The 18,221-nt window shown below is 44.5% G+C and overlaps 1 protein-coding gene across 4 annotated transcripts; it reads right to left on the bottom strand.

The window, feature by feature from the left end:
* Positions 1-3,909: 3,909 nt before the first annotated feature.
* Positions 3,910-18,221, bottom strand: gnpat (glyceronephosphate O-acyltransferase). 4 transcript variants are annotated; one of them, XM_060042028.1, is made up of 17 exons: positions 18,051-18,221; positions 17,620-17,811; positions 17,134-17,310; positions 16,796-16,925; positions 16,381-16,508; positions 15,708-15,783; positions 14,468-14,619; positions 13,871-14,001; positions 12,051-12,325; positions 10,893-10,994; positions 9,540-9,695; positions 9,106-9,185; positions 8,611-8,751; positions 7,944-8,043; positions 7,614-7,707; positions 7,347-7,408; positions 3,910-5,576 (listed from the first exon to the last, which is right to left on the bottom strand). In XM_060042028.1, the coding sequence occupies exons 1-17, from the start codon at positions 18,072-18,074 to the stop codon at positions 5,533-5,535; spliced, it is 2,064 nt and encodes a 687-aa protein (XP_059898011.1). In that variant the 5' UTR covers positions 18,075-18,221; the 3' UTR covers positions 3,910-5,532. The 4 variants fall into 4 exon arrangements, with proteins under 4 accessions (XP_059898011.1, XP_059898013.1, XP_059898009.1 ...); XM_060042030.1 differs by having other exon boundaries at positions 17,620-17,808; XM_060042026.1 differs by having other exon boundaries at positions 18,128-18,212.

Here is an 18,221-nt window from a genome sequence, read left to right as displayed (position 1 = left end):
CCGCAACTTGTTTTTATCAAAACGCCTGTGGCCTTGTAGCTAAATGAGTGTTGCCAGCTGTACTTGGCTAACTTTCAATGACAAGCTGCTGTCACATGTCGGAAAATTTAACCTGAGGGGTCATTCTCAATTTAATCTAAGGATAAAGATGGAAAAAGTTGTATATGGTAGGAGGTTTTATTTCTGTCAATAGCTAGCAAATATCAGCATACCAGGGATTTTTGAGGGTATTTAAAGATATATGGTTGACTTAGGGAACTTAACTTTGAGTATTGGTTCTCAAAAGGGAAATGTGAAATACATACACACACACAGGTATGATCAGACACAAGCACAAACACAGCCCCCCCCCACACACACACACACACAAACACACACACACACAAGCACAAACAAACACACAGACGTGCACACAAGTAAAAGCATCACCCCTACTCACAGCACAAACACCCAACAGTATGCACAAACAAGCACAAACACACAAAGATATACACACACAAGCACACACAGACAGACACACACAACCACAGCACTACTTCAATTAGATTCTATTGGATTTTATTAAATCTTCACAGAGCTGTCATCTCATGGCAGCAGCCATCAGCAGGATTATTATTTATTTTGCTGTCAAGAACGGAGAGCCCTGGAAAACCCACAGAGACTGAGAGAGAGAGGGAGAGAGAGAGAGACAGAGACCGAGAGACAGACACTCTGTCTCTCTATCTGTCTTGCTCTCTCTCTCTCTCTCTCTCTCTCTCTCTCTCTCTCTCTCTCTCTCTCTCTCTCTCTCTCTCTCTCTCTCTCTGCATACTCATGCCTTTATTAATATTTACATGAACACATCCAACCACAGATTTACATGTGTGTAGGTATGGATTTGTATGTGTGTGTGTGTGTGTGCGTGCGTGCGTGCGTGCGTGTGTGTGTGTGTGTGTGTGTGTGTGTGTGTGTGTGTGTGTGTGTGTGTGTTTTTATTTGCAGACGTCATCTGCAAATATTCAGTTTCAACTATTTTGGATTTCGTGATTCTATACAATACAGCAAAGATGTTCCACCTTGACAGATGTGAGGGATGGTACTTAACTATGCTTCTCAGGTTGGAATCTGTGTGCCTCATTCTGATCCTCCTCACACCATCACTCCTTCACACCCTTTCTCTCTCACTGAGGAAAGAACATGCAAAATCATTTGTAGATATAATTACAAATAATTGGTAAAATGGGCAATTCTGTCAGTAGATATGGCATTTAGTGGAAATCGTCAAGTTCCGTGCCATTTCCACAGACCTTCGGTTTTTAACTAACATTTGTCAAAGACTGACATGGACAACATATCTAATATATGATTTAAGGCAAGGATATATACTACAAGGTATTTTGATCAAAACAAGAGCTGTTATTAAGTAAACCAACGCAGGATTAAGGTCAGGCTCCGCTCTAAAGAGATCCAATTAATTTTCCCTCAACTGATCTCACTTATCAGCAATAAGCAAGGAAGCTTAAAATATAGAGCAACTTGCAAAATAGTATACCCCGAGGGTTGTGTGCAGAAAATTTCCCAAAGACCCTTAAAGGATAATATTGACATTAAACCATCGTAACCATCTCTCCTGGCTTCACGGAAACATCTGTTTCCAAACTAATTTGACGATATCGCTCTGTTGTGCCAATTCTGTCATGTTCACAGGAACATGACCGCCACAAACGTAAACAATAGCAATAAGGTGCTTTGTTATTTTTATAATACACATTTCGTGAAGTACTAGTATCTGTTAAACTCTGAACTGACCATCCCACATTGAGTCCAAAAGACCAAAGTGCTATTTTTCCATTGTTTATATCCGTGACTCACTCTAAAGGCTCCTGGGCAGCATCAGAACAACGAAGCGTTGTTGGCACATGGTTCGGTTGGTGATGGATTTAATAGTGAAGCCAGAAGATGGTCATGATGGTTTGATCACCAAGAACTGTACTGGCCTCAACATCCAACCTAAGGGACAGCACAATACACATTACCAAACACACAAACTAAACACACAAGATACCAAACACACAACATCAAACACAAAATAAGATAGATACTAAACAAGATACTAAAACCCATGACCCTAAACACAAAACACCAAACACAAGATACTAAACACACAATAATACCTCACACAATACCAAACACACAACACAAAACACTAAACACACAATACTAAAACACACAGTACCAAACACACAACACCAAACACAAGATACTAAACACATAATACTAAAACACACAATACCAAACACACAACACTAAACATTAGATACTAAACACACAATACTTAACAAAATGAGTGTAGCACAGTGTCATCACATGCCATAATTTCAGCCAATCAAAACAAACCATGAAGAGCAATAGCCGGTGTTTCAGAGGTGGTGCTATCTCCAGGGTCAGATATTAGTGTGGAGTCGCTCCTTCACGTGCCCGCTGTCGAATGCTCTCTATAATTCACAGGTTATCCCACCTGCCGCTGATAAGCTGTGGAGGAAAATGAATGTGGTCCACCGTTACACCGGGTGAGCTGAGACATATGCTCCCAGGGTGCATTTCTATTAATCAACTCCTAACATATAGACCTCCACAAACCCCCTGTGGCACCGAACTATAATGAGACATGTTGCTCTATAACCCATGGAGCAGCTACCGAAAATGAAAAAATATATATAAATAAATAATGCACAGAAATAAAATACACCGCCTCCAAACCAAAATAAAACACCTTAATAGAACAACACACTCGCAATTTGTTTCCCAGCAACTGCCGCAGGTCAGAAAGCACTTTATTACGCTGGTGACGTGCTCGGGTGTGTTAATAGTTAATAGTGCGTGTGTGTGTGTGTGTGTGTGTGTGTGTGTGTGTGTGTGTGTGTGTGTGTGTGTGTGTGTGTGTGTGTGTGTGTGTGTGTGTGTGTGTGTGTGTGTGTGTGTGTGTGTGTGTGTGTGTTCTTCAATATAACCCGTCAAGTTGTAGCGGATAAAGTGCTGATATGGCGGTGGCTGACAGCATTATACAACATCACAAGGGAGACGGTTATGGATGGAGGAGAAGGGGAAGTGGTGAACTGAAAGGTGCATGGATGGATGGACGGATGGATGGACGGACCGGACGGACGGTGTGTGGACCCGATGGCAGTTGGCTACTGTCGGAGTCAACTTGAGATGCACCTGTAATTTGTCAGGGTGAGACGCCGGGCGATACGGATGGAAACAAAGTGGATTCGCTGGCATCGCTCTTACTCAGCAGTGTCTCTAGAACTGCAAAAAAAAATGCAGTTCAGAAGTATCGTGCGTTCGTGTGTGTGTGTGCGTGCGTGTGTGTGCGTTAAGCAGGAATTGAGGGGACGAAGATGCAAGGCTGACACCTAGGGGTGGGATTCAGAGCCACACCTTTTTAGAACAGATGTGGCCATAATATGGAGCTCATGAACGTCATCTCCCGGGAATAAATATGGTTCTATCTATAGGATTCATTATCCTATTGAATACCTTGAATTAAAGTCACAAATAACATTAGGCTTCACTTTATGTCTGAGAAATGTCCCGTAGTCAAGAACAATGACCTTCCGACTACAGCCAAAGTGCAAAAAACCTATCATAGCGATGTAGTCAATAGGTGCATGCAGCAAGTCTGCGACTTAGCCTACCAATTTTTTTAATTTGCATTTTCTGCTAAAAGACGAGCAACAAAACATCCCCCCCATCCCACCCACACAAACACTAACCCTAACAGTGATTGGTTGATAAAGGCTTGATGGCCACAGTTAATTATTGAATCACACACCTCTTCCACCCGACCTTGGGTGTCTTGAAAGGCGCCTCTAAATTAAATGTATTATTATATTATTATTATAAAACACACATTGTATGCAAACTGTCAACATTTCAAAAACAGTTTTATTTACATCATTTCATCCACTCCTTGGCCCATCCCATTGATCCTTGACACAGACACAAGTAAACACACGAGAAGAACACTCAGACAAGGATTGACCTTAAGTTTTAACAACGCTCCCAGACATTGCCCCACTAATAACCTGGTTCTTTGGATGTGTTTAATGTTTTGGTATCTGAACTATAACACAAGTCATTTCGATTCCAACAAAAAACCTAACACAATTATTGCAAGAAAGATTGAATGTTAATTGTACATGAATGCATTGTTGGCTTGTAAATGTGTGTGTGTGAGATACACACACACACACACACACACACACACACACACACACACACACACACACACACACACACACACACACACACACACCTATATATATTTTTTTATTTTATTTTATTATAACCACAGTGTAGAGTTTGAGAGTTTCAGGATAAGTTGTGTGTATTATCTATATAGGCATTTGTTAGAAAAATATGTAACCAGTATAAAGTACAAAAAGCTGTAGTAACTACCAAATCCCATCGGTGAACCTCATAGAACAGAACCGAGCACAACATTAGTCTACAATGTGTCAGCGGCAGTGTTTATGTGTGGCAATTCGTTTTTAAGGTTTAGCACTTCATATTAAATTGGAAAAGAAACAGTTTTTGCTCCTTTTATAGAACAAAAGGTGAACAACAGGTCAGACGAGCTGTTCTTCCATTAGTAGTTGAGGGGAGTGAACATGATTATTCCTCAACTTACAAAACACAAAAATAAATACATTTTGCTTTATTTGCTCCTATTGCAACCATATCTTTGGTCGCTGTTTTATTAGCAGGCATAATGAAATGTTTCATGAAAAGATTTATGATGTTAGGCAATTGTTAGCAGGCCATTCTGACTAGATACACATACACATGTAGCTATGTCAATGTCAAAGAGTTTGACTGATACAAAAATGCATTTTCTTCTGTAACCAGTTTTACAGTGTATGAATAATCTCCTTTTTCAACATCTTTTGTCTTTAAACTGTATAAATCCACCCCACAAATATATATTAGATACAAATAACAAAAGTGCATTAAGTAAACAAAGCTATTTTTGGCAGAAGCAAAACACAAAAAATAACGAATACAACACCAATTGCATCAAATGAAAAACCTCGACAAATCCCGACCAAATATATCAACCGAGAATAACTCTTATCTCAAAAGAAGTTGGCTGCTTTAAAAAATCAAATAATAAAATCAAATAAAAAAGGTAAGAGGTTATCAATTTGCAGCGCCTTAAAAATCCAAGCACCGCACCTTTCAAGAACGCTTCGAGAAGCTCCGACATGAAAGGAAATAAAGCCGCAGGAAAACACTAAACTGATCTGAAGGGATGTGAATATGCAAAAAAAAACACTGTGACAAATATAAAGAACAGGAGAGATGTCCACCGTCTCTCCCCAGATGGCGGTTCTTCTGAGGAGTTCCTTTGACAACACAGAGCGGCGAGCAGGCTGCCTTGGTGATCCAACGGGGCCGCCCAGCACGCTAACACACATTGGAGGCGTGCCACTCGGCTTAATGAGGGGAGGAAGGCTTCAGGGTCCCCAGAGACCCCCGCTGGCTGGGGAGCTAGAGGCGCGCCAGCACCGCTTTCTGACTGGGGACTTTACCTCCTGGGAGGGGGGGAGGGAGGGAGGGGGAGGGATAGGGAGAGGGAGAGGGAGAGAGAGAGAGAGAGAGAGAGAGAGAGAGAGAGAGAGAGAGAGAGAGAGAGAGAGAAGAAGAGACAGTGAGACAGAGACAGAGAGAGAGAGAGAGAGAAGAAGAGACAGTGAGACAGAGAGAGAGAGAAGAAGAGACAGTGAGACAGAGACAGAGAGACAGAGAGAGAGAGAGAAGAAGAGACAGTGAGACAGAGACAGAGAGAGAGAGAGAGAGAGAAGAAGAGACAGTGAGACAGAGACAGAGAGACAGAGAGAGAGAGAAGAAGAGACAGTGAGACAGAGACAGAGAGAGAGAGAAGAAGAGACAGTGAGACAGAGACAGAGAGACAGAGAGAGAGAGAAGAAGAGACAGTGAGACAGAGACAGAGAGACAGAGAGAGAGAGAAGAAGAGACAGTGAGACAGAGACAGAGAGAGAGAGAAGAAGAGACAGTGAGACAGAGACAGAGAGACAGAGAGAGAGAGAAGAAGAGACAGTGAGACAGAGACAGAGAGAGAGAGAAGAAGAGACAGTGAGACAGAGACAGAGAGACAGAGAGAGAGAGAAGAAGAGACAGTGAGACAGAGACAGAGGCAGGGCAGACAAGGTGCCACCATATGATGTCATCTCAATCTATTTTAGATTTTTGCTTTCTCATAGTCTGCAAGTATACGGACAGATTTCATCGCAGTTGAAAAAGTCACTTAAACAGCCATTGCCTAATAGCCCCTTGAGTCCCTCCTGATATTTGCGCATGCAGAGAAGCGTAGAGAATGGCTTCTTCCCAGAGGTTAGCAACGTTTTCCAACTCCCTGAGGAGCCACACGTCAACTAATCCCAGATGGAGCGAGGCAGGGAACGGTCATCCAGTGGCGATACACTCTTAAGCAGTTGCATTGGATCGATTTTTGACACCTTCTCAATGGAGACGTGCAAAGAGACTGGGAAAGGCTACACTGCCTCCTTGCGTGCCCGTTAAAGCTAGTGCAGGACATTTATTTTCTATGAATTTTCAGTGCGACTTGTTGAAATTATTGTGAAAAACATCCAGACATCAATCAATAAATCAAATGTTCTTGCAAAAAAATAATATATACATGTGGCTGTGGCCTGTAATATCCCCGCTGTCATTTGGCCTGAATAAAATTATTGGACGGTCTACCTGGCTACCTACCTACCAGACTGCCGTCACACACACTCTGCCTGTACACTGATTGCACATGACCGGAGCCTTCCACAGAGCTATGCTAGACCTATTGCTAAATCCATCAAGCCAGTCACATGATTTGTGGGAGTGGCTTTGGAGGGAGGCCTGAAGGAAGGGTTAGGATAGGGATTTCTTCGGTTGGATACCTTCAAAATCTAGTTTACCCTCGCCGGTTCCTGAAAATGGTGTACCCCCGCTTTAACGTGTAATGGACGTATCAACACAGGCCGTTCTGTTCAGGTCCGTGCGGTCTCTCTGCGGCCTATTTCATTGTTGAATGCTTCACTGTACTTGGGCGCCACCATTGACTTTTTACATGTATTGGCTAGGGAGTGAGGCCGGCCTAATCTTAAGGGTGAAAATTAAAAATGTGAACTTGCGAGATCAGGATGGTCTCTCAAGGCTAAAAGATGCTTAGCACTGATATTCGGAATTTGAGCTCTTCGGTTAATGCTGCAGGGCTGCATTTTAAAGACTTGTTTTCTAATCACTTGTATGAATGCGAATATAAAGGTAAAAAAATTACTTCCTACCCAGAGTGTCTTCCAAGGTGTTCAGCAGCATCCTGTCCACCTTCAAGGTCACTTGCTCTCCTCTGATTGGTGAAAATAGCACATGGACAAATAAGTACAAGTAATGATAATTTTCCGGAGCAAAATAAAGAAACAAACAACCATTCTAAAAAAGCCCTCGCTGCCAAACCCGGCTGCCTACAGATGATTTGGAGAGTTAAGGCAAGATATCGGAGAACTATATCGAGTATAAAATTGGAGTTAGATAAAAAAAGGGAAAAAGCGTACCCATTGACCCTGCGCACTGCGCCCAGCCGTAGCAGAGCAGCCAGGGCGTTCTTCTGGAGGTCAGACGACAGCGCCTCGCAGTACCGCAAATTACCTAGGAAAACACAAAAACACACACACACACACAACACACATGAGTACATTCTCCACTGGCAGTTGGGAAAACCAATATATATATATATACACACACACACTGTATATAAATAAATACATATATAGGTATAGATACAAATATATCGGTATACATGTCAAAGAGAGGTGTATGTGTAGAGAACAAAAGAAAGGCAAAGCAAAAATAAAAAAGGGGGGGGGGGGGAAAGATTACCGTACCTGCTAGTAAAAGTTTGACGGTGAAGTTCCGAACTGCAGGGACAAACAGTTTTTCTGTGAGACTCTCGCTTGCCTCCTCACACAAGTACCTGCAGACCACCTGCACACACAGCCAAACGCACAAGCTTTACAGTGGATGTCTTATCAGTCAGTTTTGTTGTTCCCTGCACCCCCTGGTGGCCATTTTTGAAATGGGAAGTGGACTGCAATCACATCCATCTCTTCTTTACCAGTTTGTCCCAACTCAGAAGGGTGCTTTCTCAAGAAAGGTACATGTGTGAAGACATAGAATCACATTGTTTAATGTCCTTCAAAGGGAAATTTAAACCGTATAACAAATGACAACAAAAGTTATGTAGTGGAATAGAAAGAAGTGCTCTGGATAGATGGTTGGTCCAAATCTGGACCTTTAAGCAAAACAGTTTAAACTCCACTTGCCCTCCATGAGTTAAACACAGGTGACTGCATGGGTTACCAGTCATTGGCCATTTTGGGGTCCCAGGGAAATCTGAATGCAGCGGTCGGAAGTGGAAGCCGGCAAAAAAGGCCCTCCCCTCAATGAAAAATGAGTGTCAACAAGGAACTTCTTCTTTTGTACGGTGGCCATGAAGTAGCTCAAACAGGGGGGGCTTGTTTAACCCTTTAAGGTGTGCGTGCGTGTGTGTACCTGGTATCCCTGCAGGAAGGGCTCCAGCATGGCCGTGAGGAAGGCCAGGGTGGGCTCCCCTCTGTCCGTGGCCGTGAGCTGCTGCTGGGACGCCTGCAGTGCCCCGCTCTCCACTAGCTGCTGGCACGCCTCCTCAAAGTCCTACACACACATTCACACACACACACACACACACACACACACACACACACACACACACACACACACACACACACACACACACACACACACACACACACACACACACACACACACACACACACACACAGAGTAATAGTTATGCCAGTTAGGCCATCAAGATGTCCATATTGTAAATAATATAGACGATTGGCATACAATAGGGATGGGACGGGACCATAATCTCCCGGTACAGTACACCGCTTTTAAGGGCTCACGTCCCACGGTACCCTGTCCCATCCCTAGCATACAAGGGGTGTGTGCGGTTAGTACCACACACACACACACTCACACAATCACACACACACACACACACACCTGTACAGCTGCACCAGGACACAGGATGAATTCGTTGGCGAGCACGTTTCTCAGGAAGCTGAATGTATCAAACACTTCCTCTGTAAACACAACACAGACGGACTTACAACATGCGTATATTCACTAATTTCACTGCTTTTGTCCAAAAAAAAATGACTTAACGCTTCAGTAATCCAAAGCGACAAACAGTGAATTCAGAACTGAACAGGGTTCTTGCTCGAGGGCCGCCTTGTGGCAGACTCCGGACTTGGTGGATCGCACTCGGCTGCGAACCAAACACTGCGCCATTTCTATATATGTCACATCAATATTCAATTGTGCCGGCCTGTGCTAAACCCTCACCCCACGACGAGGCTTCCCCTGACTGTAGGAAGGGCCGTATGAAGCTCTCCCTGTAACATGGCAACACGGCGACACTCCGGGGCGAGGCTCACCCTTCTTGCCGGACGAGGCGGTGTGCACGGCGGTGGCCAGCAGGGCGGGCCGGAGGAAGACGTGCAGAACCTGGTTCCTGTAGGAGGCGCAGGAGAGCACCGCCACCGCCGCACCCAGGAGCCTCTCCTCCGGGGAGGCGGGTCCGGGACCCCCCGCTGGGAAGAGAGGACCAACGTCAGGGGAGCGGTGGTACCAGACTGCAGTATGAAGTAGGGCCCGACCGATATTGATTTTTGAGTGCCGATGCCGATGCCGATTATTTTCAGAGAAAAATTACAATTACGGTTTAATCGGCCGATTAAAAAGAAAACAAAAAAAAGCATATAAAACGTAGTACTTGATACCTTAAATATACTTTAAACACTTTTGACGAATATGTGAATTGAATGCAGAACCTTTGAGTGTTTTAGAATACATTTACAGTCAAAAATGAGTGCAATGTAAAATGTAAAATAAATAACTAACTCCCAATGTGCTGCGCTCGTGAGCAGTGACTAACACGTGTGTGCTGAGCAGTATGGTCTCACCGTTAGAGTGTACAGTATAACAAATTAACATGGCCTGGGACCTAAAGAAAAACAGGCACAACATGCTCAAACAACGCGTCTTGTGTACATTGGTGAGGTGAGCGCGCAGCTGCCTGAGCGAGCGTGCTTTCATGTTGTACGGTAAAATTCAATCTCCTCTTTTTTACTCCAGCTAAAGTTGTTAGTTAGCAAGGCGGGTAGGAGAGCAATCTGCAGGATACTAAGCGCAATAACATTAAAAAAAAAAATAATAATAATAATAATCGGTTGTAATCGGCGTCTTTTTGGCAGATGTCGATTATTTTCAAAAAGGCTATAATCGGCCGATTAAATCGACAGGCCGATGAATCGGTCGGGCCCTAGTATGAAGGCGGAGGTATCGATAGCCCCGTTCACACACGCATCCCTATCCCGTGACTGTGGTCTAACGGGATAGGGGCGATGAGGTGTGAACCGTGGCTAGAATCTAAAGGACGGCAAATCTGTTCCAGCAATATCTCTGAATAAGACGCTGGAACATTACCAGTAAAAGGATTGACAAAAACCCAGAATCAAACTGCAGTGATTCCAGCACAAAGGCAACATGTAGTTTCTCAGAGATTTAAATTTGGTATTGTAACCGACCAGGTCGACACTGAATTGTAGTTGTCGTTTTACTGTTAAACTTAAAAAAAACACTCAATTGTCACTTGTCAGTGTCAATTGTGTCAAGTACATGTACTCTTGGGCTTGACGAATAAGTCCTTAATACAAAAAAATTGATAAAAAAAAAAAAAAAGGTACACAGTCCACAAGGCATTGATAGGTAACACAAGGCCTACAAACCTGGTTCCTCCAGGAGCAGCCGGACCCGGCCCTCCGACACTCTGACCAGCCCCTGATGCAGGGACAGGCTGGCGCTGACCACCTCAGACGGGGGCTTGTCATCTGGGGGGGGGGGAAGGCATGGGACATGAAGCAGGGGGGGGTTGGAGAGTGAGACAGGAGAGGAAAGAGATGTGATGAGCAGCATAGGGGAGAAATGACTGAGGTTGGAATGGTAGTGGGGGGGAGGGAGTTCAAATGAAGAGTGAACATGCAAATGTCTGGCACATCTGACGGACCGTTTCAATAAGTAACACTCAGCAGCCCTGGGAAATGGGAATTGAGCGTCAGATGCAAACAGCTCAGAACTCTGCTGCATCTTAAAGTGAGAACGGTTCCTTAAACCCACAGACGCTGAAGTGTTGAGGCAGGCCCGTGTCTGTAGATAGAGCTCAGTCGATCAGTCGCCTCTCTCTCTCTGCCTTTGTTTTACCGCGCTAAATAGGCAGCGTGGCGATGAATGCACATCATAACATTGTATTCATTCAAAACAAAGCGTCTCAATGTGTGGCGCCCCACACACACACACACACACACACACACACACACACACACACACACACACACACACACACACACACACACACACACACACACACACACACACACACACACACACACACACACACACACACACACACACACCCCGTCTCGTCTGAATGTAAATAAGAAAATCAATCTGGAGGAAACCCTGGATGGTTTCCGTCTAACTCTTCTGTTTGAATGGGTAGCAACAATCTGTCTGTTCAGCCCAGAAGAACAGAAATAATCAAGGTTCCGGTTGCTTTAAATTGATAAATTTACCACGGACATTGATACAATGGAATCCGCATTTCAAATGAATTTACACACGGAACCAAAGTATCAACATCGTTTCCCTAAACCCATTACTGAAACGAGTGAAAACTAATTATGTAAAGGATCACAACAATAAATCAGCTAATTGTAGAGGGTGTAAATAGTTTTGCAAACCAAGATTCTATGATCCAGTAATAAAATGCAATACATAATATTAACTACAATAACAATAATAATTCCATAAAGTGTAATGATACAAATGCATTGGACCGCTCCACTCTTAGTGCAGCCCCACGCGCCCCCCCTCCAACGGGGTCTCACCGGGCCAGTGGAGGAAGGCTCCGAGCCCCCTGACCAGGCCTCGCAGCCAGACCGCCCGCTGCGTCAGCTCCTCCAGGGTCATCCCCTGGGGGCGGTGGGGGGGCTCCAGCCCCAGCGCCGAGCCCCCCGGGCCCCGGTAGTGGGCCTGGAGCAGCAGGGAGGCCAGCAGCACCCAGGGCATCAGCACCATGTTCTCCTCCTGGGAGCGCACCAGCCCGTAGGCCACGGCGCTGACGAAGCCCTGGGTGTCCTCGCTGGGCTTCTTGGGGATGAACCTACGGATCAGCACACACATGTGGGGTCACGTAGGGGTCACATAGGGGTCGCATAGGGGTCACATGTGGGTCACATAGGGGTCACATAGGGGTCACATGTGGGTCACGTAGGGGCCACAGGGGTCACGTAGGGCTCACTAGATCTTCTCCAGCAATCCTGTTTGGAATAAGAATGAAGTATGCTTTGCTGCATCGATGAGAATAATATTTTCTGCTTGGATCCTAATGAACACGATGTACTCGTGTTCATTGAAAACCGGGAAATGTCATTATTTGATTCTATATATAACGAGAACATCCCCCCCAAAACGCACAAGTAGCAGCAACCCAAGCTCTCCATCCCAAGAGGCAGCAGCCTTATGGGTGGGCCCTGCACCAACTGAAGTGCTTTCCATTGCAACGCTTTAGGCTTCCGCTGTGGTAATTACTCCTCTAAGCGTTCCCCCCCTTTAGTTTAAAGGAGACATATTATGGTGTTTTCCCAACAAGTAAACATAGTATTTGAGTTCTAGAAAACATGTTTTTGAAGCTGTTTGCTGGAAATAGTTTTTAGGAAAAAAAATCTCGCCTACCGCTATTCCCCTCTGTTTCAGTCCCTTCAGAAAGCGCTGTTTCTGGTGTCTGTAGCGTTGATGCAAATGAGCTGCTGCCCATTGACCAATGAGCTTTTAGACTGAACCACAGCAAGGAGGAGAAGGGATTGTTGCCGTTTGCGGACTCCTGGAGCTCTATATCATATAATATAATATAATAATAATAATAATATTATATATGTGTATTTATTTAATATTATATCCAATATCACGGCCAAAAGCTATGTGCGCCTCGGATGATATTATGAATCATAAAGACTGCGTCTGACGTCTCCGGGAGTACAATCCCTTTCTCCTCCATTTCTCCTCCTCCGGACTGCCACCGAAGAGAAAGGGATTGTTCTCTCGGAGCTTAGCTGTGCAGGGCTGCCGCCGAGTTCCCCCCGTCGGAGCTGCTCGTCCGCTGGTCCACAAAATCTTAGCTATGCTCTGATTGGAGGGGAGTAGGGAAGTGGGAGGTAGTATTCAACTGTGCCCCCTTCCTACGTAGGAGGGGGCGCCGAAACGGACTCGCTCGTTTGGTAACTGTAGGCGGGGTACTTTCAGGAATGCATGTCTCACTCCAAAAATCATGTACAGACTTTATTCAAAGTTTGTATGCGTGTGGGAGCACCAGAGACCCAAAACAACACCCCAAATCCCTGGAAAAGTGTTGTTTCCATAATATGTCCCCTTTAAATATCTGCCCCCTTTTCCTCAGTTGAACCCGCTCTTTCACAAGTTCCATAGTTTAAAGGTGGCTTATTATACCACCAGGTGTGAGTGTGATTAGCCGTTACAAGCCGTTTTGAAATTCTGCCTCTTCTAACATCACAAGTGGGCGTGTCCACCTAGACACTCGGTGTGCAGTTACGGCTAATCACACTCACTCCTGGTGGTACAATATGTCCCCTTTAAGATTCAATGTGTTCTCAAGTGGCGGGATCGTGTGGGGCTGCGCCCGAGAGTGTACCGTGGCTGCAGGTTGAACTGGCGGCGGTCGACCCTGCCCTCGGACAGAGTCCTGACAGACACAGCATGGCCGAAGTAGACGTGGATGCTGCCATAGTCCTCGCTGAGCACCTTCCTGGCTTTGAACAGGCCCTGTGAGGGAGCGGCACCAAGACTGGTCAGCTGAGCCAGGGCTCATGTCATACACAAACACTATAGTACATCTGTTTCTTATATAAAAAGGTACACGACATACACCTTATACCAGTGGTCATCAAGTTAAACTTTGATCAGATAAGCCTAGCCTTAATGCATTGATGATCCAATAAAGCAACGCTTTATTGGATCATCAAGGCTAAACTTGATTGTGGTGGGCTGATTTTGTATCGACTCATAGAAGATGGGGACTTTGCCTACATTTTGAGTCGGGAGTAATCTTATGCTACACAGGGGTATCTGACCATTGACCACTCTCTCAGCCTATGTATCCTTTACCCACCAAGGATTCCATTCATTATTATAATTCATTGGTTTTTAGAGATGCTAATCTAAGACCAAGTGGTTGTGGCTAAGGGGCTGGCCCCTCCTAGATGCGGGCATGCAGGAAGTGGGGCCTCACCGAGGTGGACTCCTTTGGTTTGGGCACGCCCAGCAGCTCCCTGGCGTACAGGGACTCCTCCAGGATCCTCTCGTAGCTGATGCTGACCGGCACCAGGCTCACGTCAAACACCTCCCCTTTCAGGAAGGGCTCCATGACGATGTTGAGCAGCCCTGAAGCGGGGAGGACCCCACAAAAACAAGAAAGGGCAGAGTCGCTTAGGATAGTCGTGTCTGCTAAATGCAATAATAATAGTAATAATATACATAAAGATACATGGCTTCCTTGGTTACGGCTTCTGAGACTTGAACTAGTTGGGCGTACGGCAGAGGATTCAGGTGATGAACGAAGACAGACACAGGTCGTTAAGGAGCCGGTATGGTTGTGTTGACAGTGGGGTTCTTGATCCCAGGACACCTAGCAACACCTAGCATAAGGGCGCTGCCGCGTTCCTCTGTCCCGGGGTGGCCCAGGGTGGCGGTAGCGGATGCATTGACAGGGGAGCCACTGTGGCAGTGCATCCGCGGCTTCAGGCAGGGGTTCTGGGGTCGGGGGGGCGCGTTGGGGCTCATGCGGTTATCTGTTCGGTGGTGGTTGGGGGGGTCTTTGGTCAATCGCGGCCGTGCCCTGGTCTCTCTGTGAGGGGGAGGAGCACTGCAGCATGTAGGGATTTGTGTCCCGTTTGCTCGATCATGCTTTTACTCCTTCGTTTGAATAAAACATTATTTGAGTATGTGTCAGTGTTTGTCTTTTGTATATTGTATTCAGTGTTTTGAGGAGGGGACGTTGTTTTGAATATTGGATGGGGTTGTCTTAATGTGTATTTATATGGTATATATATATGATATGACTCAAATAAAAAGCAACGCCACCAGACCACTCTGACCCTAACTGGGTTTAATTCCCGTCCTGGGTCCCATTGGTTTTCCCTGTGTTTGTTTGGGTTTTATTGCCACCACCAAACACTTCAGTGTCAGGGCCACGTTGTTGCATATTCTACTTCATTGTGTTTTATAAATCATCTTCATGGTCAAGCTAGGACAAACACTTGAGTTTGTCCTAAGATGACACCCTTTACAGTAAACAGAAGTAATAAAGTTTACCGGTTTATTATTTTGTTGTTCTATTTCACATATTGAGTCCTATCAGTTATTTTGTATTAATATTAACACATGTCACATGTCCTGTCAGAAGCAAGGATTGTACTTAATACTTTTAAATAGGGATGTCACGGTTTCGTTGTTATTTCCTTTTTGCTTACCTATCTTTGGAGTCAGAGACTTGCAGGTTCTGCTTCTAGTGCCTTCCAGGAAGAACTCCACTGGAGCCATGCCATTCTGCAGTGGACAATTCAAACATTTTGCATGGACCGTTAGGTTAATGACAAGCTCTAAAATGAATGTATGTTGCTTTGCGAATTGATATCAGTGCATTATTGTTTCGAACCTGCCTATCATAAATGTTTGCCTTATTATGCTTGTATGCCTTATTGTGCTTGCCTGCTCCCATAGGCCTGTCAGTTTATCTTTGAATTCGTTCATAACAGATTAATAAAGGTAGGCCTTTTCTCGGTTATCAGGCTGCTGGAAAACACAGGGGTGTTCACATCAGAGTTCTCTCTTATTTTTATGATACATTTTTGTTTTATTTTATGAAAAGGGATATGCAGGTTTACATCACAAAGTTAAGTTGTTTGAAGTATGAACTACGTTTGAAGCATTATTTATAAAAAAACAAAGGTCATTGACAAAAAGAGCCATGGATCAGAACATCAAGAACACGCACTAAGAAATGTTTTGCATTGTCTAATGAACTACAAAAGATTGATTTCGAAACGGCGCTTTCTCTTCTTAAGTTAAGGTTTCTCTTCCTATAGATTTGGTTGGGCAGAGCTAAACGCCCAGTTCTGTAAATAGTAAGAGACGGTTCCTCACCCTGAGCATGGTCTTCACATACTCTGAGAACACGGCCCAGTAGAGCTTGTCCCCGCCAAAGGACCGCCGGATGAAGAAGGCCCCGGACATGCGCAGCATCTCCCCCACAAACTTCATCCCCATGAAATCTGCAGGGAGACAATCACAGTTAACCCCATGTTGAACGTAGTCGTGAAAACTTGACGTTTTATTCGTATTGCAACCATGTACAAAGTACTACACATTAAGTAAATCAATAAAACAAACACAAACGACATCGTATCAGCCAAAATGCAACTGATACATCACATCCACAGCCAAGCTGTGAGATATACTAGAAACCATATGCAAGATGTAAGAGCAACCATGTGCAACAACAAAACCCGGTCGCCCACATGCAAGTTATTTTTTTTAACTAATTCTGCCCACCCCTTACCCATGCCGGCGGCGATGACAGGCAGCGCCAGGTCGTATGTGTACAGGATGTAGGACATCAACAGGAAGTCCATGTAACTACGGTGACTTGGCAGCAGGACCACTGGGTGATCCTGAATGGCCTGCTGGAGCTGAGGGCGAGAGGGGATAGGGTTGAGTGTGCAGGTGTCCAGGTAATACCTGTTTGGCACAATTTGACACCATGTAACATAATTAATTGAGTTTCTTATGAATAAATTACATTGCATTGGAATTCATTTTGAAAGACTTTAGGCATGCTTATAACACTGTCGGATTGTGTTTGGAGGCCAATGTCTATTTTATTGCATGTGTACTTACTCTCTGGAGGCCCTCTTCATTGACATGTATGCTCCTAAACAGGGTTTTGAAGGCCTTGGTGAGTGCAAAGGCAAAGAAACGGACGGTGCTGAGTTGAAGGCGGTGAGCCATCTCCTCCAAGATGGCTGAGGCTTCCTCTTGGATGGCGCCAGCCGACTCGCCGGTCTCCTTAGAAACCTGCAAAATCACAACCAAACATTCACGCACACTTTATGGACCTTTCTTTTTCAAAACATAATATTACAAGATGTTTACATCAACTTAATCATCTGGATCTCTAATTGTACCTTTGTCAACCATATCCATGGATGATCAACATAAGACAAAACATACAATACATGGCAGTGTCCAAGGGATGTGAACATGCCATATAGACGCACAACACCATACAACCTCGGACTCCATTGTAGTTTATTATGTTGGCACGTTATCCTGGAACCTGAATCCCAATACAAGGATGAAACTAAAATTGTAAATGGGTAATACCTGATTAATAACATAGCGCAGCTGATCTGATTGAAGGACCATGCTTTTAAGCACAGTGGTTTTGCATGGTGGCAGTCCTTTGTAGAGCACTGGGGTGTAGCATTTGAAGGCATATTTCAAGTCACTAGAGCTCCTCCTTTCCTCCAACATGTCCTCGAAGTCATCCCTCTTCTTCAGCATTGGATCTCTCTGCTAAACGAAACAATAAACTTCATTGTATTCGCTGAATCAATGAGTTTTACCTAACATTTAATTAATACTGCATTGACAAGTTGACATGACTTGTGTATCGTACTCACGAAAAAAAGCAATTATCTTAATGAATTAAAGTCTATCGCATATGATTTTTAATCTATGATTTACACAACTTAAATAATAACAGACAGCTGTTGCTCAACTGTTAGCTTAACCCGGTCAATGTGCATACATACCGCATAAAGAGATAACGACGTCATCGTCTACTTAAATATATAGAATTAAAAGAGCATACTACCACGTTTGACCTTACTATTTGAGCAACATATAAAATTGAATTTATCGGTGGTGTCACAACTTCGCACATCGGCTTCACAGGGCGGTGTCAAAAAGCATTTCCTTATTTT

The sequence above is a fragment of the Gadus macrocephalus genome, chromosome 21 (genome assembly GCF_031168955.1).
Source record: "Gadus macrocephalus chromosome 21, ASM3116895v1".
Lineage (NCBI taxonomy): Eukaryota > Metazoa > Chordata > Actinopteri > Gadiformes > Gadidae > Gadus > Gadus macrocephalus.
Note: the sequence above shows the minus strand (reverse complement) of the source record. Positions and strands in the feature narration are given on the sequence as shown.